This window comes from Lemur catta, chromosome 11 (genome assembly GCF_020740605.2).
Source record: "Lemur catta isolate mLemCat1 chromosome 11, mLemCat1.pri, whole genome shotgun sequence".
Classification (NCBI taxonomy): Eukaryota; Metazoa; Chordata; class Mammalia; order Primates; family Lemuridae; genus Lemur; species Lemur catta.
The window spans coordinates 28,782,905-28,810,110 of NC_059138.1; the positions used below are offsets into that span (position 1 = coordinate 28,782,905).

General features: G+C 35.8%; 1 protein-coding gene across 1 annotated transcript in view; it reads right to left on the bottom strand.

Moving 5' to 3' along the window:
- Positions 1 to 22,333, bottom strand: part of CFTR (CF transmembrane conductance regulator) — a 142,698-nt gene extending 120,365 nt beyond the window's left edge. Inside the window, exons 1-4 of the mRNA XM_045564145.1 lie at positions 22,218 to 22,333; positions 20,952 to 21,062; positions 17,118 to 17,226; positions 2,703 to 2,918 (exon numbers count right to left, since the gene is read on the bottom strand). Coding sequence (XP_045420101.1) covers positions 2,703 to 2,918; positions 17,118 to 17,226; positions 20,952 to 21,062; positions 22,218 to 22,333 — 552 coding nt within the window. The remainder of the gene's footprint in view (positions 1 to 2,702; positions 2,919 to 17,117; positions 17,227 to 20,951; positions 21,063 to 22,217) is intronic.
- Between the last annotated feature and the right edge of the window lie 4,873 nt (positions 22,334 to 27,206).

Here is a 27,206-nt window from a genome sequence, read left to right on the forward strand (position 1 = left end):
ATACTAACTCTTCTGAATAAAATTACTGTTAAAGTCAATAGAAGTATATTATGAATAACTGAATCATTAATGATTTTGTGAAAAATTATATTAATAGAAAATCCTTAAATTTTACAAAAAAACAGATTATACAAAATTAATGTATCTATTTATTCATCTACAAATTAATTTTAATTAAAATTATTAAGATAAATTAATTATGATTATGAAATATCACAGTCATACTTTGCCTGTAAAATTGAAGAACTGATTTGCTATTAGCGACTTTGATTGGAAAGTACCCATTTAATATTTGTTTCAACTAAATCCCTCACATATTTGTTGAGAATTTAGTAGATGCAAATCACTATACTTGATGTCTCAGGGATTAATATTTAATTAAACATAATTCTTGCTTCAAAGCAACCTAGTACATAAATACCTAAACATGATATGATAAATGAGTTAAGAGAAGTAGAAAATAATAGGGTGGTTAAGAGAAAGTTGACACTATGGTTACAAAAATCTGGCAAGATTTTATTGAGGAGTTAGAATTTGAGATAGGTCTGGAATAATGAATGAATAGTGTACAGGTAGCAGAGATGAGAAGGAATCAAGGCAGTTCATTCCAAAACATTATCCAGGCAATAGGAAGGGGGGAGATCCATTGAGCTGGATTACACATGACTTTGTAATAGACTCAGCCTCAGGTGACTGAGTTCTGCACAGGACTTAACACAGAGCTGTGTGCACAGCAAGCACTCAGTGAATATTTGTCAATTTAGTTATTTCTGCACTTGAAATCCATAGGCAAAGCTCAATTTTTTTTGTATTTAAATTCATTATTTAAAGTATAATGTTGTAGAATTTCGAACAAAGCAAAACAAAATTTGGAACATTGTCGGAAGAGTCCTACATATCCCTGTCACAGAGATGAAACAGGTTAGATATGGGAAAGGAGGAGATCTGGGAAGAGTCAACACAAGGCTCAATTTAGGAACCAAACCAGAGCCACATGGAGATATAATCACATTATTTGGTGATGACACCAATGTAGGCTGGAGAGATAAAGCAAACTAAGTAAGAACAGATATTCAATGTTGAGAAAGACAGATACTGTAGATAATGAGAAGTTAGATTAACTTCTCATTAATGCATACTGGATCTGAAAAACCAGACACATATTGCTGCATTTGTGCTAAATGTTATGTATAGTCTTGTTTACAAACTAACCTGCTCCTTATTTGATCTCACCTCCCTGTTAGCCCACGCTTCTCTCTTCCTATGTAACACTCTCTGCCTCACTGTATTTCAGTACTTATTTCATCTTCCCTAGCAGTTGGAAAACCCTCCACTTCACAGATTGTGATTTACCTATTTTAGAAAATTTCAAACAGTTTTTGCCCAATGTTCTACACTTTTTAGGTCTTCATTTCCTTATCTGTAAGACAAGGATAATAGTACCTATCATACACAGTCGTGGGGAGGTTCACTGAGATAGTATACCTAAATCACTACAAGCTTGTCATGCACATTCTCAGCTATTAGTTATCATCACTTTTTATAAATATTTGTTAAACTGAATTCAACTTTCTTTGACATGCAAGCTATGTAGAGTCTACATTCCAAATAATACCTAACAATTTCTTCACTTATGTAAAATGTCTGGATCAAAATAAAATTTTTGTTGATTTATCATCCATGTTTTCCTGGTACTTATAAACTGCTGAGCTTGCAGCTGAGGTGATTTCATTAAACTGTAAACTCCATCTTTTTCCCCTCTGCCTCCATAAAAGGCTTTTTTGAACAATAAAGTATGGTTATTATGGTTTTATAACACAATTGACCTTGTATGTGTATCATGGAAGTGTTAGGGATTATTTGCAAGAGGCGAATTTCAGATCCATGCTCCTTATCAACCAACTATATAAAGACTTTTTACATTGGGGGAAAAAAAAAGAGAAGAAGGGTAAAGCAATATGCAAATGAGTCAATCAAACACAGCTTTCAGCAATGACTTGGTAGATCCAAGTAGTCACACAGAGTATTGAATCAGGTTGGTGAAAGCACATGCCATGGAAATGACCTTAAATTATGTTTGTAAGTTAGCTAAATGTTAATTTGAATTTGCCTAAATCATGCTTTAGCAAATTGGGCTCTTGTCTGAACAACACATACAGAAAAGCAGAATAAGTTCTTATGGTTTCAAGGCATGGGCTGCTCCAAAAACTTTAAATTTGCAGGACTCACAGAATGACAAAAATCCAACTCAAAACAAGGCAGTGGATACTACCACTTGTGACAACTAGTTAAGGTGGAAACATTTATTGCTTTGGTAATCTATAATTAATAATTATATATTATACTGTTATCATTGAACATAAAGATACCATAAAATGATATTTTGTCAATGACTTTTATGCAGACAGTGCGAGTCATTTTAACAGGGAACCATGGATTCCAAAACAATGCTATGACTAGTGAAAAAAACAAAAATGAAACCTACAATATAGGCAGTTTACAGAAGGTGCTCAATAATTATCAGCTGAGGTGAATTAAATTATCAAGGACAATTAAAAACATTTATTCCTGCCATGTATTTCACAGGCATACAAAATTAATTTCTGCATTTATTTCTTGATTGTACCAGCACACTACCTAATTCAAGGCATTTAAAACATGTACCATAAAGGATATATGTACCACGTGCAAGGAAGTATTACCTTCTTATAAATCAAACTAAACATAGCTATTCTCATCTGCATTCCAATGTGATGAAGGCCAAAAATGGCTGGGTGTAGGAGTAGCGTCCTCACGATAAAGAGAAGGCATAAGCCTACGCCTAGGTAAATCGCTATGGAACGTTCCACCTTGTTATCTGGATCATAGGAAGCTATGATTCTTCCCAGTAAGAGAGGCTGTACTGCTTTGGTGACTTCCTGCAGAAGGAAAAAAAACAGAAAAATTAAATTTCATTTCCCTCTCATAAAATACCCTCACAATTTGAACACAAGAAGTTTCATCTTTAGAGGACTTAAAATGGGCTTACATAGAGAGCCACACCATACATGAAATTCCTGACACTATTTTTACTATCTTGATACTCTGAAGTAAGATTTGGTATTTGGTTATAGCAAAAGTCATTTGGAGACAAGTTTATGTATAAGGTATTTTTAACTAAAAAGTGCACAGTTGCCATAAAGTATAGTTTCTGAAATGGTTTGTTAATTAGTAACAACTACAAAACCCTTAACAGTTTCTAAAATATTTCCCATTTGATTTCATAACAACCTTTGGAGTCAGGGTAGACATTCTTATTTTCACTTTGCAGATGAAGAAACTGAGACCAAAGAGACCAAGTGACTGGATGTAATTTCAAAATAGAACTTTCAAAAGTGTTTTGAACAATGGCATAATTTTCAAAATGAACATTGCTTCTTAAGGCAACCACATACAGGGAAGCTGGCAACAGGAGGGAGGAGCATGCCAGCAGAGTTGTTTTTTAAGTCAGCCACTTTAGGTCTGGAATGGGTATGGACTTCAGGGAAGGTCTTTTCCAGCAAACTCACCCTGGGGCCAGATTCAATGACTCATCAACTCCTCCAAGGCCAGTGAGTCATGAGAGAAGACAGGAGTAGTGTTTTCCCAAATCTGCCTCCTGGGGGTCCTCAATCACTGCTAAATCAAATTGCTCATCAAATTTATTACCACTTTTCCTGAATATATCGGAATAGATTTAAACTCAGGGATTTGAACCCAGGAGGTCTAATTCTTACCCATCTTGCTAAAGGGCCTTCAAAAGGGAAAGACCCACAGTCCCCCATTTTGTTTTATAATGACCTGGTGAAATGGGGATCCGAAGCTAAACTCCACAAGGAAATGATGTTATGTTTCATTTCACTTCAATATACATTTCATTTCAAATGTATATTTCCAAGTCTGACTGCCACCTCCGCCCCCCAGTATTGCTCAGCATTGCTCTACTTCAACAGTTACTTTGCTTTTTTTCCATTTTCTACAATGATTTAACTTTTTCTAAACCTCAGGTGTCCAATACCACCATCGTCCTCATACTCAACAGATGACCACATTTTCTACATCAACTTCAACCCCACAAGGACTCCTAACCCGTATATAGCTGTCACTGGGTGACCGCTGGCTTTGTATAGCTGCTCATTCTGTGCTTTTTTTTTTTTTTTTTTTTTACAATACTTCACTTCAAATTAACTGCGTAGACCAAGGCTCTGAGTGTAAGAAAACATTCACACTTTAAAAAGTCTCCAAACTAATCATGAACCTAGAATATTATAGTTCTCTCATCCCATAAAACCGTATTTTAAATGTGGGTTTGAATTATAGCAGACAGGCAGATGCTGAAAAGAAAATTGCTAACCTCCTACTCAGGTATAACGTGTTAATAGTTTGCCATATCCACTGAAGAGGGCTTATTTTTTTAAAAGTAAGTGCACAAATTACTGCTTAGAGTGTATCATTTTATGCATGCTTTGTACTCTTATTGCAGGGGTATGCATCTTTAGACTATATATAGAATTGTTTTTGAGGTTTTAAATTTTATATAAATGGCATCATACTGTGCTTTTTGCAACTTTTTTTTCTTAACACTGTGTTTTTGACATATATCCCTATTGATACTTGTATAGCCAAGTGATTTATTCTAAGTGTTGTTTAACATGCCATCCTGTGAATAAATCAGGTTATTTGCCCATTGCCATGCAATGGGGCAGTTGCATTGTCTCCACTCTTAGGCCGTTGCAATCAGTGCAGGTGCTGCCCTGTTCGTTTTTATTAGGTTCCATATGCACATGTCAAACTTTCTCTGGGGTAAATAACTATTTCAAAATAACGCCTTAAATTAGGAAAACATACAGTTAAGATAAATCTTGGATTTAAAATTATATGATAAATATATCTGCACTGCAAATATAATTTTTCATGGTCTGTTTACAGTGGCAATATTTCATCCTTAAAATTATTTTTAGATTAATATTTTATCCCCCAATTTTTCTATATTATGTTGTTTTTCATTGACAAATATCAATATCACATTTACTTTGATTTAGTTTTTCATAACTAGTGGGTTTGCACTTGGCTAAAATGCTCTCTTGAGTTGCAGTCAAGGGCATTAGATTTTTTGTATGTGCTACCCATGTTGGAAGTATCGTATGTGGCCATGAAGGAGAGAGCAAGGGGCATTACCATGCATGCCAGAGAAAGCATCATTTCTTGTTCTTTCTAAGACAATAACTGGAAGGATATGACCTGTGACTGCTTCTAATGAAGTCAGTTGTTTATATCATACTTAGCATAAATACCTTTCTCTCTTTCTCAGAACCTATTCCTCTCCTAACATTTTTATGTATATGAGAGAGAAAGGGAGAGAGTGAGAGAGAGAGCCCCTAATAGAGACTGTATCAAACAATATAATAAGAGAGCCACTGATAAATACCACATTGCAAAAAAATTATGTAAATAAATCTAAGGAATAACTCCTATCTATGGAATGCTAAAAAGAGCGTTCTAGAGAAAAAAGATCAGTATCTTAGCAATTGAGCTGTAGCACAGAATTTTTAGAGTTAGAAAGGTACAGGCTTGTGGATGTTTTTTTTCCTTTTGAGTAGTTGGAACTAAACTCCCTGCCATTGAATCTCCATTTTATTTTCCATAACCTGTTTTCTCTGTCACAGTGGACTTATTTGCTTACTTGTTATTCAGTTGAAATTCATAACAAAATAATCGAAATTTGTATTAATCCAAATGGAATGCCTTTTGTTTCTAAGAGATGGGGTTTTGCTATGTTGCCCAGGATGGAGGGCAGGGGCACAATCACATAGGCACAATCACAGCACACTACAGCCTCAAACTCCTGAGCTCAAGCCATCCTCCTGCCTCAGCCTCATCAGTGTCTGGGACTACAGGCTCACATCGCCACTCCTGACTTGGAATGCCTATTTTACATATCATCATGATTGAGTTAGTTGTCGTCTTTCCTCAACCAATAGAGGACATATTCATCCTTTGAACGACAGTAGCTGTTTCACAAAGACACTAGTAGTGTTATTCTGGAAGGGCATATGTTCATAGAATACAATGCAGTTTATTTTTGGCATAGAAAATTCCAGTAATAAGACCATCTGCAAGCAGCAAACCAACATAAACCTCACTATCACATAGAGCCATTGCCATTCAAGGACAAAATCTCACTCAAAATCCCCTGCCCCTCCTATAGTTTTCACTAATCTGTTTTAAGCAGCATGTTCTCTAATATTTACTATGGAATCATTTACAGATATCACCTGATTTTTTTTATGTGGAAAAGAAAACAATGATAACGGATGCCTAGCTTAATCTATGAAGTGCGTTTCTTTACAAAAAATTACCCTGGAACGCCTGGGAGAAACATAGTCCTATATTCTTGGTACGTGAAAGCTGCCTGTACTCTGTCGCTCAGACCGTTTTCAGGGACACAAGAAATGTCCTGATTTGCTACCACATGAAATAGTACAAACAAACAGAGGCTTGCGTGTAAGGAGGAGAAATGTTAAATTATTTGGATATTTAATAAAATAGGTTATTACTTTTTAACAGACACAAATCAAGATGGAATTCACTTAATGGTTCACTTAGATAACAGAAGCCTGATACCAATGAGTAAGCCCTCATGACAGTGAAATTAATACTGAATTGAAAGGCATAAAACCCAAGGTCTTATCCCAGCATATTACCTACATTCTCTGTGTCAGCTTAGCCACTTCCCTTTTCTAGACAGTTTTCCTCACTGTTAAGCTAAGAGGTGAAGCAAGCTGATCTTGATGGTCCCCTCCAGTGCTAACATCTCCAATTATGTGATCTGAATCTGCAGAGTCCCTTGGAAGAAGCCAAGAATTCCTTGGGTAATTTTCCTGGCCCACATCCTGCCATAACTATGAATGTTTTCTACTCAGAGGGTTGCCGGGCGGAGCAGCATGAGTTCAGAAGACGATCTGGGTAGAGGGAGACTACACAGACTGCATTCCTGATGGGAATAATCTTGGGTCTTAATTTACATCATCCTCCTAGGGAAAATCTGAAAGCCTAAAAATACCTCTTAGGAGATATATCTAGTTTTTCACAGGATCTTCCAGACCAGAGCTCAATGTTACTGAAGATGAGTCTAAATCTTTTAACCATTGTTTTCTGCCTGCACACCCAGGGTTTCTAGAGATGGGGAAGTTTGCTTTTTCTGGATATTCAGCCCATGAAGGTAAGTTTGGGTGAAAATATAAAACTGGACTCAGGCTTGCAATTATATTAAATGAATTAATACCAAGATAATTTTACTTTAAAAATTAGAGTTCTGAGCCCAAAGAATAGTTTTTTCTAATATAAGTAGAATGATTGGTTGAAAAACTTCTAAGGCTATATTTTTTTCTACTATGTGTGGTCACTTTGTAAAATCATCATTGTCATCTTCACTTGTTTTAAATATACAGTATTTTATGTCTTTATCCCAGAAATACTAGGACAGTTTAATATTGAGAAATTAATTAAATACCAATAGACTACAGAAGAACCTATGATTATCTCAAAAACACCTAAAAAGTAATTTGATAAAACTTCATTTATTAGAAACTGTTTCTAATAAATGTTCTTAATTAACTTGAATATAAAGATACTTTGTTAACCTGAGAAAGGATTTCTTCCTCAAAACAACAATCAGTGCCATAATTAATAAAACTTCAGAAGCATTACCTTTAGAGTCAGGAAAAACAACAAGAATACTGGCTATTACTACCATTCAACATTTTTCTGAAACTTCTAGCTAATGCACCTCAAAAAAGAAAAATGATTGAGGTACAAATATTGGAGAGAAGAAACAAGAAGTATCTTTATCAATATAGAATATGATTGTCTATATAACAAAGTTAAGTGAATCAAGAGTTTAATAAGTAGAGGTTTAAAAAATAACTATTGCTCAGAAAATAGACTTCTATATACCAAACATGATAATTAAATAAATATCCTATTCATAGTAACAGTATAACAAAAGCTACATTGTAATGCCAATAAGATATATAGATATATATACATATGCACTTTTTTTTGAGACAGGGTCTCACTCTTTTGCCTAGGCTAGAGTGCAGTGCTGTCATCACAGCGCCCTGTAACCTCAAACTCCTGGGCTAAAGAGATCCTTCCACCTCAGCCTCCCGAGTTTCTGGGACTACAGGCATGTGCCACCATGAGGCTAATTTTTTAATTTTTGCAGAGACAAGGTCTCGCTATGTTACTCAGGCTGGTCTTGAACTTCTGGCCTCAAGCGATCCTCCGACCTTGGCCTCCCAAAGTGCTAGGATTACAGGTATGAACCACTATGCCCAGCCTTAAAATACACATTTTTAAAAAACATTATTTGGACATATTTTTAAAGTCTCAATAAAATAAATGGAGAGACTTAAAACTTTCTAAAATGAAAAACTTAATATCGCAAAGATTACTTTCTCCCCCAAGTTATTTTATATGATTAATGAAGTCTTCATCAAAGTTCTAAGTGGATTTTTTGGAAGTGAATTATTAGCATGCTAAGAGCAGGGACCACCTCTCTTAATTTTTGCAACAAGCTCAGCACCATACATAATACATAGCACAGAGTGTCCACTCAACAAATAGTTGTTGAACTGATGGATAAAATGATTTTAAATTTATTTCATTTGGGAAAAAATGAGACACTAATCAAAAACATTTGAGGAATAAGAATAATGTATGAGAGGGTTTATGCTACTGGATATTAAATAATGAAGCTATAATAATATGCAGCATGACAAAGAAATATGCTGATTTATCTGGAAAGTCTAGGAACAGGTCCAAGCACAAGTAATAATTTAATATATAATAAAATATGGCATTTTAATTCAGTGGAAAGAGGGTAGGTTATGCAATAAATGATGAAAAAACTGGATACTCATCCTTTAAAAATTAGATTAAATTCCAAATAGATTAAATATTTGAAAGTAAAAGATGAAATAAAAACATAGATATTGATATATGCTTGTATAATATTTGGGTGGTGTGGGCCTTTATAAAAGGGTAATGCCAAAGCAGAAAACAAAGAAAAAGATACATAGATTTGGCAGCAAGTAAACACACACCCAGAACTTAACATATGCTACAAGAGCACTGGCTTATATACTAAAGCAAAGGCTTAAAATTCTACTTTTGACAGGGTAAACATGAGTGTCAAATTCTTGTTTATCTTGAGACTCTAAAGTCTGATAGTAATTTATGGCTTTATACTAATGGCTAAAAAAGAATTTTTCCATATTTAGCACAGAAAACAAAAGCCTATTCATGCTTACCCCACTGAATAATTGTTCAAGAGGTTCATATTTAAATATTTCCTTCATTTTGCCACAATTATTTGTAGTTATTGCAAAAATATACACATACCACACTAAGAACAGAGTCTTAAAAAAAAATCTACCTTTGAATCATGTTTTTTGATTTAATGCCTAATTCAAAATGTTTTCCTTTTGGTGTTTTCCTTTTAGTGCTTACTGATTTTATTAGTTATTACTGGTAACATTTTCACTAGAAATCTAAACTATATTCTTCATATTTTTGTAAGAAAAAGTTCCTGAATTTGCTGAGATAGCAGCAATAATAGGTTTAGTTCCTGAATTTGCTGATGTAGCAGCAATAATAATAATGGAAGATGTGTTAAAATATTAGTTTTAATTTCTGAAATAATGCTAGAATCCAGCTATCACTGTTAAGCATTAGCAAAATATTTTCCTATGCCTATAAAAATCAAATAGGTGCTTTAAGACTTGCTTATAGCATGTATAAAGAAGTTAATGCAAATAATTTGGGTATTTGTACGCTCAAGTAAAGAGTCTGTTTTTAAAATATAGTAATAGCTAACTAATATGACGCACTTGCTATGTACCAGAAACTATTCTATGTGCTTAACTCATTTAATTTTCACAACTCTATAAAATACTTACTGTCATTATCTGTACTTTACAATAAAGAAACTGAGACAAAGAGAATTTAAATAACTTGCTCAAAGTCACACAGCTAGTAACCAGAAAAACTGGGATTTGAACTAGACAGTTTGACTCCAAGGGCCCCTCCCTTATTCATAACCCTAAATCAAAATGAAAATGTTATAATATAACCTGGTTCTCTCTCAGTTGCTCATCAATTCATACATCATGATCAGTTCAACAAAACCTAGCAAATCAAGTGGTAAGTTAATATTATTGTAATTTAACATTTCTCTGGGCCAAATATCATGGACACATAGTTGAAAAGATGGAAGGGATGGTAGAGGTGGTACACTATACTGTAGCCTCTTCAATGGTATAGTTACAGAAATTGAGGACCAGCCTCGCTCCTTGATTTGCCCAAGATCATAAAACAGGTTGGTGGTATCAGGCCATGAGCATATTTCCAGGAGAGTTAAGAAAAAAAATGTGGCACCTTTGGAAAAAATACTTGAGTGCATCATATATATTTTACTTTATTTTATCACATTACATTCATTAGTCACCACAGGATACTACTTAGCCATAAGAACGAAAGATGCACCATGTGCCTAAAAAGAAATGAGAGAACTCATATCTCATGCCTTCATATCCAGTTTAAATTGTAAAAACATGATCACAGGTAATTCCTAACTTACAAATTGATCTTGTTCCAAAATTTCACATGTAAGAACAGGAGATACGTTGCCTTAGAGATAATATTCTACTAAGCATGTTGTTGGATTCCTAGGTTAGCCTTCAAATGCCTGTATAATGGGAGATGCTCCAGGAGCACCTTTCTGTTCGAACAGTATCTGTAAAAACCTAACCAATCTGTATAGCAATGTTTCTACAGGAAAATATGGAATATCTCCTCCTGTTGCAGTCTTGAAAGAGAAACAAGAGTCCTTCTTAGTATAGCTCTGCCCTCTCCATGCCCCTGTCATCTGCCTGTCTCCAGAGGAATTTTGGGAGGGGGTACTGGAAGAGCAGAAAGTTAATATTAACTTGGGACTCTCCCATGTCCTTTGGCACAATTTAGTCTCCGTGGGATTCCTATCACTTTTATTTAGGGACTCCTTTGCCCTGATTCGTCTGTTTCTCTTCTCACAGCCACAGTTCTTTCTAACTAAGATTTCTCAACTTCCAAGACCCTCCAAAGCATTGCTACCCACAGTATGGCCCCAGGGCAAACAGCATCACCACCTGGGAGCTCTTAGAACATTATAGACTCTCAGGTCCTACCCCAAACCTGAATCAGAATCTCACCTTAACTAGATCCCTGTGTAATTAATATGCATATAAAAGTTTAAGGAACACTGCCCTTCATTAGAAGAGTTAATATTAATTTTTCTGTGTTTTAAGATTTTCCTGTATTAACATTAAGAAAAATATCAAACTAAAAAGTTCTATGTGTACCACTTTCCAATCCCCTCACTTTAGGTCTAAGAAAAGTCACATTCAGTGATCATGCTGATGCTTGTCTACCAGCGGTTCTCAACCTTGGCTATACAATTAGAATCAGCTGGGGAACATTTCAAGCATAATATTGGGCACAGTGGCTCATGCCTGTAATTCTAGCAGTTTAGGGGGCCTAGGTGGGAGGATAGCTTGAGGCCAAGAATTTGAGACCAGCCTGAGCAACACAGTGAGATCCTATCTCTACAAAAAATTTTTAAAAATTAGCCGGGCATGGTGGTGCACCTGTAGTCCCAGCTATTTGGGAGGCTGAGGTGGGAGGATCATTTGAACCCAGGCACTTGAGGTTTCAGTGAGCTATGATGATGCCATTACACTCTAGCTCATACAACAGAGCAAGACTCTGTCTCAAAAGAAAAAATAAAAAGAATAATATTGTCCCAAGTCCAATCCCAGACCAATTAAATCACATTATCTGAGGGAAGGGCTAATGGGTCCTCTAAAGATTAAAGTAAAAATGCCTTACGTTTCAAAGAGGAAATCTAAATGCCATGAACTTTTAAGTGTTCTTGTCGCAGGAACTGGGGAAAGATGTAAAATGCAGTGAGCAGCACAAAGAAGTGTAGCTGTGTGCTAGAGATGGAAGTTTCAGAAAGGAGTAGAAATATTCAGGATGTAGGACAGTGTAGGAAATGCAGCATGCAAGTCACTGCTGGGGTTAGTGAAGCAGCTAGATATGGCAGGAATGTGGGGATGAGAGAGAAAGATGAGAAAAGAATCCTACATGACAGGCATCTAGAAGATTTTCTGGAGATAGCAATCCTTAGGTAGCCAATCACGTGGCAGGAACACACAGAAGTAAAAGTGCCTAAGGCAGGGACTATCTGTATGCAGAATTCCCAAACTCCCTCTGGTTTTTAGCAGTAGGCTTGTATTCAAATGCCTACTTAATGATTTTATCCAAACATAAGGGACAAAGATCCTCCTTTGCATTATAGACTGTGGGTCTTGAGCACTCTGGCAATACAAGAACCAGGAATTCTCTTTTATGCCTTTAAACTTCTTGGGATTTAATGAATAAAGGTAGTCTGACACAAGTTGCACTAACATGATCTCAATTTATTTGTGGAAACATGCTCAGAGCTGCCTAGGAATCAAGAATATTTTTGAGTGAATGCTTGTGGATTTGTTACCATAATAAGTGTATTGTGATAATCATATTCTCTCAGTAACCTGCTTACAGAGCTCTCTCTACATAGCTTCCCTCAGACTATGCTTAATTGACTCACACTCAGTTTTGCAACAGCCAGTTTCTCTTCCAGGCTGGGCATCTTAAATGTTAAAGACAATGTTGTATCTGGCTGCTGAGTCAGGTGAAAAAAAAAAAAAACCAAGTGCATAGTTAACGCTGAGAAGCCATAGCTAATATGATTTAAAATTACAGCAGTATTGCAGAGAGATAAGCTCCTTTCTGGTGGCATTTCCGTTCTCTTAACCTTTCTCAGTTAACAGCAAATTTTATGGTACTTTTTTATATCAGGCCTAAAACCAACCAAATGTTTTTACACCATAATTATCATGATGTAGAGGGACTAAGAATGTATAGACATTCTGAAACTATATCCATCTAGCTCTTAGGGTTATAGCAATTTCGAGAATCACTGCTCATTTATCCCTGCTTATTTAATGGAAAGAAGGAATGCCCAGAAAGAATACAATAAATAATAAGTCACTGGTATAGTTATTTAAAAGGATAGAGGTCTTACAGTATATATACTATAACAGTTATTTTCTCTCCTTCTTTTCTTTTTATAAGGGACAGAAGGAATAAAGCCAAGAGATCAGATGCCCTGAAAAACTGCACTCATCTAAAAGACCACTATGGTTATCTAAATTCTTTGAGACACAGTTTTCAACATTTTCACTACTTAAAACTGCACATCTTAGTAAAGCCTTTTCTCTGTGACAAGGATGAAAAACCTACAGCCTCACCACACTTGTGCCATTCTCAGTGTAAATCTTCTTCCCTGTGCCTTCTCACCATACACATTTCAGCTCCTTTTCCCCATCAGGATCTTTTCCTCGCCAACACGCTGTTGGCTATCAGGCGGAGCTGAGCTGCTAGAAACAGACCTTGCCCTTCAAATGTGTTCCTGGTTCCGGAGCTGTAGCCTAGGGCTCAGATTAGCTTAGGAGCACTTCTCCCCTCACCCCATCCATGGATAATTAATACACCATGAAAGACTTTAAAAGATTTCTATGGCTGGGATAGTTTTAATCTTGAGAAGTTTAACAACAATTTAGTCCTTCTTTATACCTACTCCATTCTCCTATCCCTTAATTTTGTCTATAGGTTTGACTCTTAGCACAACTGATTCTTGGGTGGATTTCACACAGCTCCTTCCTGGGGAACAAGTAAGTGAGAAGATTCTGGTTGGTTCCCCTGTCCTGCTACCTGCTGTGAACTTTCTTCAGATTTGCCCCTATAGTGACCCTGGAAGAATCCTCAACCTTCAAACTTCTGTAGCCTGTGTCTCTTGACAAGAGGCTGAGAAGCTCAGCAGAACCAAGGCTGGTTACTAGAGTCACCATTCTGTTAATACCTAAATATAATCATTATAAATATAATTATTCAATCATAATCTGTTACTGTGGAAGGGTGGTCATTGGCTTTGGAACTAAAGAGACTGGGTATCACTCAAATTTACCATATATGTGGTATTATTACTAGCAATAATAACTTCTGCTCCGTGGAGTTACTAGGAAAATTAAAGGGTCTGCATAAAGGGCATAATACTGAACTGGAATTGAGATTAGGTACTCAATAAAAATTAAAATGTTCTATATCGTGTTTTTTTTTCTTTGGTGTACACCAGACCAAAATATAAATTCTATAAGTATGTCTATATATCATATAAACTTTCACATTTAGGTGGGTGATTTTGCTCACATTAAACTTCTATGTTGGTAGAATATAGAGGAATAAATTATTTTACAAGCCAGGCAGACCATACAAAGGGCTTAATAATAACAGAATGAAAGAAAATATTCACAATCTACACATCTGATAAAGGGCTAATATCCAGAATCTATAAAACTCAAACAAATCATCAAGAAAAAAACAAACAACCCCATTAAAAAGTGGGCAAAAGACATGAACAGAAGTTTTCCAAAAGAAGACAGACAAATGGCCAAGAAACATAAAAAAAATGTTCAACATCATTAATCATCAGGGAAATGCAAATTAAAACCACAATGAGGTATCACCTTACTCCTGTTAGAATGGCTTTCATTAAAAAGTCCCAAAACAACAGATGCTGGCACAGCTGCAAAGAGAAAGAAATGCTTATCCACTATTGGTGGGACTGCAAATTAGTACAACCCCTATGGAAAACAGTATGGAGACTTCTCAAAGAACTAAAAGTTGACCTGCCATTCCATCCAGCAATCCCACTCCTGGGCATCTACCCAAAGGAAAAGAAGTCATTTTATCAAAAAGACACCTGCACGCGAATGTTTATTGCAGCACAATTCACAATTGCAAAGATGTGGAATCAACCCAAGTGCCCATCAATTCATGAGTAGGTTAACAAAATGTGGTATACGTATACCGTGGAATACTACTCAGCCATAAAAAGGATGAATTAATGCCTTTTGCAGCAGTTTGAAAGGAATTGGAGACCATTATCCTGAGCAAAGTATCTCAAGAATGAAAAAACAAACAACATATGTACTCTGTAATAAATTGGAACTAACTGATGGGCACAGAAGTGAACAGAGGGAAGTAAAAGTCATTGGAAATCAAGCAGGGGGAGGCGGAAGAAGGGAGAGGCAAAACCCCACCTAACAGGTACAATGAACACTATCTGGTAATTGGCACATTTATAGCCCTGACTCAAACCATGTAACAAAAACATTTGTCCCCCCTTAATATTTTGAAATAACAAAGCAAAATAAAATAAAAGTATTACCTAATCAAAAAAAGAGAAAGGGGCCTAATAATTAGACCTCTCTTCTAGCTTCTACTCAGTAGTGCTTATGTTAATTAATAGAAGCAGCATGCCATGTAGAACACGACCAGGGGAGATATTGAGTTTCACTGAAATCGTAGCCATGACATAACAATTGTTTGAAATATTATTCACTTTAATCCAAGAATTATTTATTGAGAAGGTTAAATTCTTATATGACCAGAATGAACTGTACTTCTATGCCCTGATTCAAAGCAACTGATAAAAATTATTTTCTAAAAATTACATCAAATAGAGCCAGAAGCTATGAAAAACATTTTTCCCAAAGCTCTGGGTGCTCTCATTGAGAAAAATCATATCAAAGATATCTTAAAAGATGATTCTTCAGCTACCTTATTTGTATTTACTAACAAAATATTTTTCAACCCCAAACTGCTGCAGGTTTTTGTAAGAATATATATATTCCATATGCAGAGGTCAGGAGTTTGAGACTAGCTTGAGCAAGAGTGAGACGCCATCTCTACTAAAACTAGAAAGAAATTAGCCGGACAGTTTAAAATAGGAAAAAAAAAAAAATGAGCCAGGCGTGGTAGTGCACGCCTGTATTCCTAGCTACTTGGGAGGCTGAGGCAGGTGGATCGCTTGAGCCCGGGAGTTTGAGGTTTCTGTGAGCTAGGCTGATGCCACAGCGCTCTAGCCCAGGCAAAAAAAAAAAAAAAAGAATACATATATATATATATTCCATATACACATGGATCTATTATTTAAAAAGCCAGAAAAACTTCTTCCAGGATATTATCAAAAGCATTAGGAACATTCTGGACCTAATTATAGTCACCTTTGTCAAGATAACATTTTAAATACATTTTTCTTGGGGTATATGAATTAAAATTCTTGAAGCTACGCAACACAGATGGCATTTCTTCAGGAGACACTGTGGCACTGCTAACTCCCTGAGGCATAAAGACCAACGTGAATACAATACAAGTCAGTAACATCCCAAAGCAAATATTGTGCACAGCTTTACTTGAGGACGAAATAAATTTTCAACTTGTCACCTCCTTTTACAGGTTATAACCAAGGATTCAAATGATGCTCTGATGATGTAGAAAATAATAAATCAGAGTCACAGTTGACAGCAGCTGGAAAACACCCAGGGCATTTAAACACCATAGAGCCTGAGCTTTCAGGCATGCTGCTCTGTTCATACTGATGGAGAATACTGAAAATTATATTGCAAGAGTGCCTCACTGGCAAATTTGTAAATTTTGCTATTTTTCCTTGTAACAATTCAGCATGCAGGTATGATTTCCAAATATTACAAACATTCATATGTGTAATTGGCTAAATTTGACCTAATTCTTCTCCCAACATTATCTCCTGACATTCTCCTGTTGAGTATAGGAAAATAAAGGCACCAATAATCTCAAGTGCTAGTGAGATAATGTGATTTGGAATCATAGGAGAAAATAATTTTTCAAAAACAAGCAATTTATTTTACTAAATTCATCTTAAATTGTAAATTGACACCCTCATTCTAAGACATCTTAGTTACTAAGCATTTGTACTTGTCCTTACTAGAGTTTTAGGTGGTTTCTTAGTGATTGGGGTTAGATTTGTCCTTTATAGCTTTATACCTGTTCACCAGATTACCCTAGTCCTTCGATAATGACAAAAATGAATATAATTATTTTATACATAAGGAATTCATAAGCGTGATCCTTACCCCTAAATATAATAAGATTCCATAGAACATAAATCTCCAGAAAAAGCATCGCCGAAGGGCATTAATGAGTTTGGGATTTTTCTTTGAAGCCAGTTCTCTATCCCATTCTCTGCAAAAGAATAAAAAGTGGGACCAATAAGTTGCAGGTGCAAATATTTGAGTTGTCCTATTTCCCTTAACATAGCAGAATGAACTCAAGTATATCCAAGGAGATTGGCCCAAGAGATTACAGAGACAAAGCCTCATGGAGACCCTCCAACACCAACTGCTCAGCCAAATATTTGGCAGAATTCCATGCTCCCCCAATATATCACCCTGCGGGGAGTTGATTTCATGAAAAGGCCACACTGCATGTGTTTTAAAGAAGTGTTGGGCTTCTTAAGAGCAATGAAAAGGGTGGACAAATAAAATAAGACTCTCATGGATACACAGTACTGTGCTTAGAACAAGGTGGAAAAAATAACACATAAATATCCTAATTTTTCCTCTCATTTCTTGATCTTTATTTGTACAGATCTGTGGCAGATTGTACAATATCTAACTTTCAAACCAAAAACAAATTAAAATGTCAGGTGCCTTTTTCCGTTATTTAACATGAGAAAAACCTGTTAGACATAGTTTTTAAAAGAAGAAGCATGAAATAAATATCATCAAACTTCATTTTCAACTACTAAAATCATTTATTATAGTAAAAGTCTGGAAAAATGAGAAGAGGATCAAACTATATATTTTCTGGTAAGAATAGAAATTAAAGTCTGAACACTGGCTGAAATCTAATAAACTTTTTGTTTTCTTTTGAATACTACAGGAACATCAGCTGATTAAATTCATCAAGTTTTTGCCACTGATCTCTCTTAATAAAAGCCCTTTTTCTCTTCACAAGGAAATAAAATACCTCTAAATGTTACTCTCATCTTAATTTTTATACTGTGCAGAGATGAAAAATTTCATAGCCCCCAAGCAAGAACTAGATAAAGAATTAGATAAAGGCTTTGCACTTCATCAATGGCTATTCCCATTACTATCAAGTTACCATAACTAAACATCATAAGTCAATCCAAAGGAAGGACACACAACTGAGATTTGAAGATAACCTTTGTAGTTTCTGTGCATGGACCTTGGTTTCCCCGAGAAGGTTGCTAACTAGAGCCTATCTATAAAGCCTAATCACCCTTTCCCATATCTATCTATCTCCCCACACTCTTCCCCAGCTTTCATTCACACACATCGAGCTTGCCTCCCATCCATAATACTCGGTGACTCACAAGAGGGTAAGAAGCCAAATATGGAGTAGATTCACCCTCTCCATCAAAGGAGAAATTGGTCAGATGGGAAAGCCAGGAAGGGGGGTGGAGGAAAACCAAAGAAATGGCTCCAAGGTGAAGAAGAAGTGGTCAACACTGAAGTAATACAGGAAGGTGTCATATTTGGTAAGTAAGAGGTCTCTGGTGAGCCTGGTCAATGTAATTTTAGGAACATGGTAGAAGTGGAAACTATACTTCAGGGAACTGAGATGTAAATGAAGGGTGAAGAAGAAAAGAGACCAGGAGAGCAGAGAAATGTTAACCATGAAAGAAAAGACTGGGGTAGTGACCAGAGGGGAAGGCAAAGTTGGGGAATTTTTTTTTTTTTAATAGGTGAGACTTGAACAATTCATAGCCCAAGAGAACAAGAGTAGGTAGTGTGGTTCTAGTAGCACCATAACAGGCCCAAATCAGAAGGGAAGAAGTTCTATACGTATAAAGTTCACATATTAGCTACAATCATGGAATGGATGTATGGTTTGCACACTGCAGTTATGTAGAGGACTAAACTCCACAGCCTCAAAATTGAGCCAGATGGGCCAATGTACCTTCATCATGTGGCAACCACTGAGGGCCTTGGTCACAAGATGGTTATGAAATGTGAGGCCAGGGTCACTTCCCAAGGGTACAAAGGTACCAAGTACTATAAATGGTATGCCACTCTTTCAAAATGTTTCAATAAATTCCAAATGCTAATTTTATAAGCAAGTAACTGAATAAGAAGGTGAAGAAGACAATTTATGAACTTATGCTAGCACAGAGTTTTGAATATAAACAAAATAGGTATATTTTAAAAACTGAATCAAAATGGGGGACACAATGAAAACAGAAAAAAAATGTTAGACAAGGTAATTCTGCAAATTCAGGTGTATGTCCTCTATTTAGCCATAAATAATATCATATCTATAGTATGCATTTTTCAATTAACCCAGCCTTGTGCTGATTAATCTTTCCCTCAGCACCCAACTAAAACTTAGATATTCAATATCAATTATTTTGAACTTGCTGATATACCTACAATGAATTATATTTATGTATTTCATCTCTACAGCAATGTTATAGGTTTCTATATAATGCTAGCCATTTCATATTCAATCATTTATTCATTCATTCAACAAATATTTATTGAGTACATACTAAATGCCAGGACCTATTCTAGGCACTTAGGGATATATCATAAACAAAACAAGTCAAACCCAGTAAAAACAAAAAATCAAAATATCCCTGCTTCATGGCACTTACACATACCAAGTGCTCAGTAATAGGAGTTGGCCCTTGATCTTGGAAGTACGAATCTACTACTCTCACTAGCCTAAATTCCTTGAACAAAATCAGAAAAACAAGGTTGAATATCTTACTTTGCTTTGAAAATGTCAAAAAAAGAGGAAATGAATTTAATTAAGGTAAACAAAGTGCAAGTCTACTCAACTTTTTTTTATTTTAGAGTAATAATTAATTTTTCTGTTTTCTTTCTTTTTATTTTTCCTTACTCCCTTTCCCCTTTCATTTGGTATCAGACCCTGTGCCACTGGCACAAGACCCAAACTAGCTGATTCTAGACTGAGCGGTTCAAAGGGCAAGCACGTAACTCAAGAATCTGGGATTTTTCAGATTTGCCCAAGGACAAAGGGCTCTTTCCTCTGTGGTCTGTAGAGATACAAGCCAAGAGTTCTGAGGACCCACTGCATGGAGGATGCTGGTCTGAGAGAATAAAACCAGCACAAGTCAAATGCCAGCAGGTGGCATTTGAATCCCTGGTCCCAGTGAGTCCCTAGGGCCAGTTCTCTACCTAGGCCTTGACACAGTTTAGGCTTCATAAGCCCATAAATTCCCTCTTTTTATTTACTTAAACTACTTAACTGGGTTTCTGACATTGGCGATCAAAAGGGTTCTAACCAACACACTTAGGAAAGGGGACTCAGAAATTCTTTACAGTGGGGAATACTGCTCCCAGAGATGTGGGCAGTACAGACCTGGGCTGGAATCATGGCTCCATCACTCATTAGCTAGGTGTCTACATCACCTCTCAGAGCCTCAGTTTGCTCTTCTGTAGGATGGAAGTAATGATGCTTTTCTCCCAGAATGGCTGGGAGGAAAGTCTACCTGGCATGTAATAGGTACTCAGAAATATGAAATTTTGCATATCTGTGATAGCCCATTACCTTAAGATTTCCCTGGAAGTGCATCTGTATTTACATATTAAGATTCTGAAAGCAAATATACATAATTTGCTTCGTAATGATGTTACTTTAATTTTCACAGAATCGACTTCATGTCTTTTAAAGACAGGACAAGAGATGTATTTTTCAGGAAAAAAAAGTCATTTCTCAGGAAAACAATTATTTTTCTTTCATGATTTCATGGTTTTAATTCTTTACTTCATCAAGATGTCAGCAAAAAATTAAGATGATCTTATTTTAAATATGCCATTTTAAGAATTAAGCCTTCAAACATGTTAATTTTCTATTCTTTAAGTAATTAATAATATGAATTTCTCTCCTCAACTAATAAACAACATACATGAACATACCTTTCCAATTTTTCAGATAGATTGTCAGCAGAATCAGCAGAAGGGATTTGGTAAATGTCTGACAATTCCAGGCGCTGTCTGTACCCTTTGCTCAAAATTGGTCTAGTCCAGCTAAAACAGAGGAAGAACAGATATAAATATTCACTTGATTTGGTCTCTACTATGGACTTGAAAGCTGATACCCATTCAAATTTTCTGGCATGTGAAAAATGGTGTAATGCATAAATATGAGAATAAAATAAGTCATCTTATATAAATACCAGGCTTCATATCTTCTTACAGGATACACCTGTATAAAACATCAACGCTTCTGAACTAATGTGACTGTTGCTTTGTCAGAGGGATTGAAAATAATGGTACAATCCTCCTCAGGGGAAAAAACAAACTGCTAAACATTCTATATTTAAATGATTCTTTAAAAAAAAAAAACTGCCCCAAAATAACCATATACTAGGTGCTTATAGCCAATTGCTAAAGTCCAGTCCTACCACTTCAAATATAAAATGAACCATGAATAAAAAGAATCCAGGCACGTAACCAAGACCCTTACACAATTTTGTTACTGCAGCACAGAGTACTTAGCAATAAACTATTTGTTGAAGGAATTGACTATAGCTAGAGGGTTAGTGAGTAGTTTATATGAATTTGACTTAATTATCATGTCTGAATCATTGCTTGATGGTAGGGATCATAACTTTAAGTTTTGTCTCCTCACCCCATAGCAGCTACACTCATCTGCCCTCTAGGCATCAATAAATAATAATTTATAATGGACATTAGTGACGCTGGCATGGGAAATCACCAAGCAGGATACCCCAGTTATTTTCAAATATGGTATTTCTAACTACCATGGATAAGGCAGAATAATCTTCATAGAGATAAGAAAACCTAAAAAGAAGAAGGAGGAGGAAGAAGTAGACCGAGAATTGTGAAATAAATACATAAATCATGTGCAAACTGAATTTTCTAAATGAAATTTGAGAGAATGAGGCCTTTGTCAGGTAAAATTTCTTGTATCTACTGAAGAAAGGAATTGAACTTGGATTTAATGATTCCCAAACCCATGTTTTTTCCCTGAGCATCTTTCTTTTCTACAGAGAATTCTAAAATTTGGTGTCATTGAGACTTTCTTTGGTAATGAATCAAACCACCAACACTCAAAAGGGAGTGTTTTGGCAATATCTGAGAGGCAAGATAAACTCACAATTGGAAAAATGTTCTAGCAAAGCCATTCAGAATAAAAGAAGTGCTATGTCAAATGCAAACATTTTGACTTTGTTCCGGGGCAAAGCTTTGCAGATGGCCCTCAGGCTCCTCCTCAGGGCTCCCACCCTAAAGGTCCAGATTCTTCTTTCCACTTCCTTGGTCTTCAGCTTCTTCATTAGGCCCCTGCTCTGTGTTCCTGATGTCTCTACAGCTTGGCCTTCATTAAAATGTAACTGAATTAGGGCCCAGCTCTAAGGCTAAGTAACTTCAATCATTTCTTGCTAAGATATTAATTAGTGACAATGGTTTAATATACCACATTTCCCCATTAACTTACAATATTTGCATTTTAACAAGAGCCTCCTTAACAAAAGGTGATAATTAGGTTTAGTCTTCATTGCCCAGCCTGACCCATTGGCAGTTTTTCCTGGAGAACAATAATGAAAATAGCTGAGCCTAGTCTGAACACAGCAGGAAAAGAAGTGATGTGATCATTCAGTGTCTGCAGTGGGCATTGTCTGAGAAAGCGATGGCACATCCACCTGGTGCACACTATTCTAGTCTCTATCATAAACACTAGAAGGTAAAGTTGGAAATACAGGTGGCAGTTTGTGAGAAATCTGGGATAGCAATCTAGGATATAATTTAGGTTACAAGCCTTTGCAAACTTAAGCCAAGAAGTGAAAAGGTAAACCAATAAAGTGGTCGGGTGTGGTGGCACACACCTGTAGTGTCAGCTACTCAGGAAGATTGCTTGAGCCCAGGAGTTTGAGTCCAGCCTGGGCAACATAGCAAGATCCCCATTTCCAAAAAAAAAAAAAAAGTGTATATTCAGTACTTTCCAAAGAGCTTTCACAAACTGAGTATGCATGATTTTAATTATTCACAAATGTTAGTATGCATGATTTAATTTGAAAATCTTATTAAGTAGGTAGAACAAAAAATTATCATTGCCCTGTTTTAAGAATACAGAAATGGAGGCTCAAATCCGCTAAACTTATCTGAATTACTAAATAGCAAAGCCTAGATTTTTTCCACATTATTCTAACTTCCTTCCTTCCTTTGCCATGTTCAGCTTTCCATATTTAAGATAATTAGGCATGGTAGGTTCTGCTAGACAGATAGGAGGAGAGCCTGAAAGCAGGGAGAAGAAAAGATAGCAGACTGCAGGCAAATATTTAATAATCCCCTCTCCAGAAAACAAAACCAAAAACTGACTTATGGTGTTTGTCAATCTCTATGGTATGAGTACTCTCACCATGACCATTTTCAAGCTACCAAACATGAAATCATTGAGCACAGAGTTGGGAAAAGATGCACAATTGCATATTATAATATAGTATATCTATCTTTCAGATATAATAAACACAAATAACCCTAACATTATAGTATAAATAATATTAAAATGTAAAATAAGAAGTGATAACTTTTGAGTTCTTATTATCTTTGTTTTAATGTAATTTATTTAATCACAAGTTTAAATAATTTCATTTTTAATAATGGCTATGTTTAACAGCCAGCTCATAAATATCTTGAAAATTTAACAATCAGCTCAGCTGGAAAGAATCAACCACAGTAGATCTCTGACAGCCAGATGTTTGAAAGGCTTAGAATAAGGGTCATGGCACTGTGGATGGAAAGAAAGAGACCTGTAGAAGATTTAGTAAAAAGGGAAATGTGCTTCACTTATTAATAAACTTTGCATTTTGAATATGTTTGAAATTATTAAAATATGACACCAAATTTTAAAATGAGCAGAATTTCACTCTCAATATCAAATCAAAAGGCATTTTCAAGAAATTAAATAAATCTCCTCAATCTCTTTTTAAAAATATATATGGAATATTATTCAACAATAAAAAGAATGATGCACTGATACACGCTACAACAGAGATGAACCTTGAAAACATTATGCTAAGTCAAAGAAGCCAATCAGAAACCAGCACATTGTTCCATTTATATAAAATTTCCAGAATAAGCAAGTCTGTAGAGACAGAAAGTAGATTAGTAGTTTGTCTAGGGTGAGGGAGGAGGGTGGAATAAGGAATGACTGCTACATGGAGTTTCTTTTTGGAGTGATGAAAGGGTTCTAAGATTGATTATGGTGATAGTTACCTAACTCTGTGAATATCTAAAAAATCATTGAATTATATAAATTAAATGGATAAATTGGCATGTGAATTATATCTCAGTAAAGCCATTTTTAAAAACAACATCATACAGAAATCGGCTGTCAGTGTTGATTTCAGAAAGTTTTACTAAGCATTTGATTTTTCATTCCTGGAACTGGTGAAATCAAAAGTCTCATTATAGTGACTTTGACACTCTAAGCCCTTTCAAAGATGTTAATGCCTGGGCGGCTACTCCAAGTCATTTAAAACCATGTGCACAGCTCATGGGAAGATCTAAGGATTAGCGACAGGCAAATGAGGAGTTGTATGAATTGTTTATTTCCTGTCCTCCAGAAGCAAGGAACTTAACTTCCAGAACTACTATGAATTCAGAAAAAAAGTGATAATGGCGATGGTATTGTAAAGAAACCAAGGAATGTGTACTATTGGCATTGAAAGGCCACTTCTAATGGCTACACCAAATTCACTCACGTGACTTGGATTTCAGAGACTCAAGCACTTGAGAGGCAATAATAAGCAATGCTACAAAAAAAAAAGAACAAAACAGAACACCAAAACCATCTATTTTGAAAGATAACAGAAGAAACAAAGTATTGTGATTTATAGTCAGTTCCCATCTACTTTAGAGAAGCAGCTTCAGAGTGTACTTCCATGATTTTGGTTCGATTTTTATTCCACCTGGGAATGATGCCACTAACAAGGGCTACAAAACTGATTGTAGCTGGAATGACTGGCCAGAAAGACAGGATGACCACCCTATAAAATTTTTGCATCCTGTATGAGTCACTTGTAGGAGCTCTTTACTAACCAAGAAAGACAAGTGATACCATTGCTCTCTAATTTCTGATTTTTATTTCCATTGGCAATAAGAAATATATTTGAAACCAAGAAAATAAGGAAGCAGGGAAATGAATTGGCCTTAAAATTTTACGGTAGAAATGCCACTGGGTTACTGGCTGGCATTTTTAAAAGCTCACAGACAGAAACTGTATAACAGTCAGAACCTCATCACGGGTTGTGGTGTTAGACAATCACATTCTAGAGAACAGAGCAGAGAAGTAAGTTTCAAGCACGTCCATTGGTAGCTGAGAGGAAAAGAAAGAAAACCAGTTCCATCTCTCTTCTGTCTAATGTAGAAACAAAATATACTTCACATGAGTGACATAAGGATATCTCCCGCACGACATATTGATTTAACTTTGCTGGTATTTGTTTTATAATTATTCCATTTATTTGGTATTTCCTCCCTTTTTCTAGAACTCCAAATCCCTTATTAAGGCCTTTGTTCATCTAACTTGTTCAGACACCATCACCGGGACCCAAAGTAAACCCTCTGTAATGAGTTTTTCTGTCCTTTGGCAGAGAAATATCCATGTTCTGTCTGAACCACGGTTGTCATTCTGGAATTAACTCAAAATCTGGAATCAAAGGTGCTTAATTGTTCTCTGCTAAAGTGTTTCTTACAAGGTAGAGATGACTCTCCTCCTTTGGGGACAGAGCCTCTGAGAAGCTCTGGGCTATGGGTCAGGGATCTTTTTGGCATGAGCTGCTACAGGCAAAGGACATGCTACACTTTTTCATTACCTTCAACGTCCAAATAATTTAATGACCCCTCACTATTTATTAAATCCTTTCTGACACTTGCTTGCAAGTTACTGCCTTGAATTGACTTTTCCCAACATTAAAAAAGAAAAAAATATATAGTGTAATTCCACCTGACATATTTTGCTTGAGAATTTATATTTATTTGTTTACTTTGCTTGATAATTGGAATGGTACAATGGAGGCTAGAAGCAACCTCAGAAGTATTTTAAGATGAAGACGATTAAGAACTAATACTCCAAGGATAACACTGAAACTGATGCTGCATCAGGAAGACAAAGGTGATGATTTTTTAAATTTGGTTGTGATTAAGTTGGTCTCTAGGATTCTGCTTGGAATCATCTAACCAAAAGAATGATCAGTCAGTTCTGGAATTTTTCTCATCTGTCCCAATTTGTTTATCACCCCAACTTGTTTATGCTCTCTGCTGTTATACCGTTATACTACTGTTACACATGATTATTTCTCAGAAGGATTCAAAGAGCATCACAGCATTGGATTGAGACTTTCCAGATGCAGCTGATTTCCCATCTTCAAAATAAATATGAAAGTTGGCTATTGGTGTAATTTTAACCCTTTTTATCTTCCATTGTCTTTACTTCGTCTTCTAGGAAACAAATTGCTAACTATTGCCAATTAAAAGGTAAATTTATCATCTTCTTTAATGTTATTTTCATTTTCTTGATGCCTTGTTATCACCAGGAGGGAAACCAATAGTAAAGCTCCCAGGAGGTGCGGGCAGGAGATCAGCAGCAGTTTAACCCTCACCTATCCCCACAATGAATCCCAGAAAAAAAGGAGCAAGACAAACAAGGAATGGAGATAGCAATTGGTTCAAGGTATACCAAGGAAACAAGACTCTACAGGAGGAGCCTTGCTTTGAATCCCCTTCATTTAACGTTTACATATTTTTTCCCCTATAATCAACATATAGGTAAGTAAAGATCTTCAAAAAAACTTAAATCACTTTTTCCAACAGCAAAACACACAATAATGGGTGATTGATTCATTCCAATCCTAACAATCAAGTTAAGAGTTCAAAATGCTCACCTTTGCAATCAGGTCATTAAAAGCACAAATTATAACACAAATCATTACAGTTTAGTGAAAATCATTTTTGTAGGCATTTAAAAAATTTTTTTGACTTCAAATGTTATGATTTCTTGCTTCCATTCATGCTTCAGGAAAATGAACTTTAAAAGAAACCTTAAGCCAGATTCTCTTCCTTTTGAACTCTGCAGGAGTTCCCACTAGATGAAACCATTCATAATAAAGTGGCTTTTAATTTTTAAAAGGATTCTCCTATTACCATCAC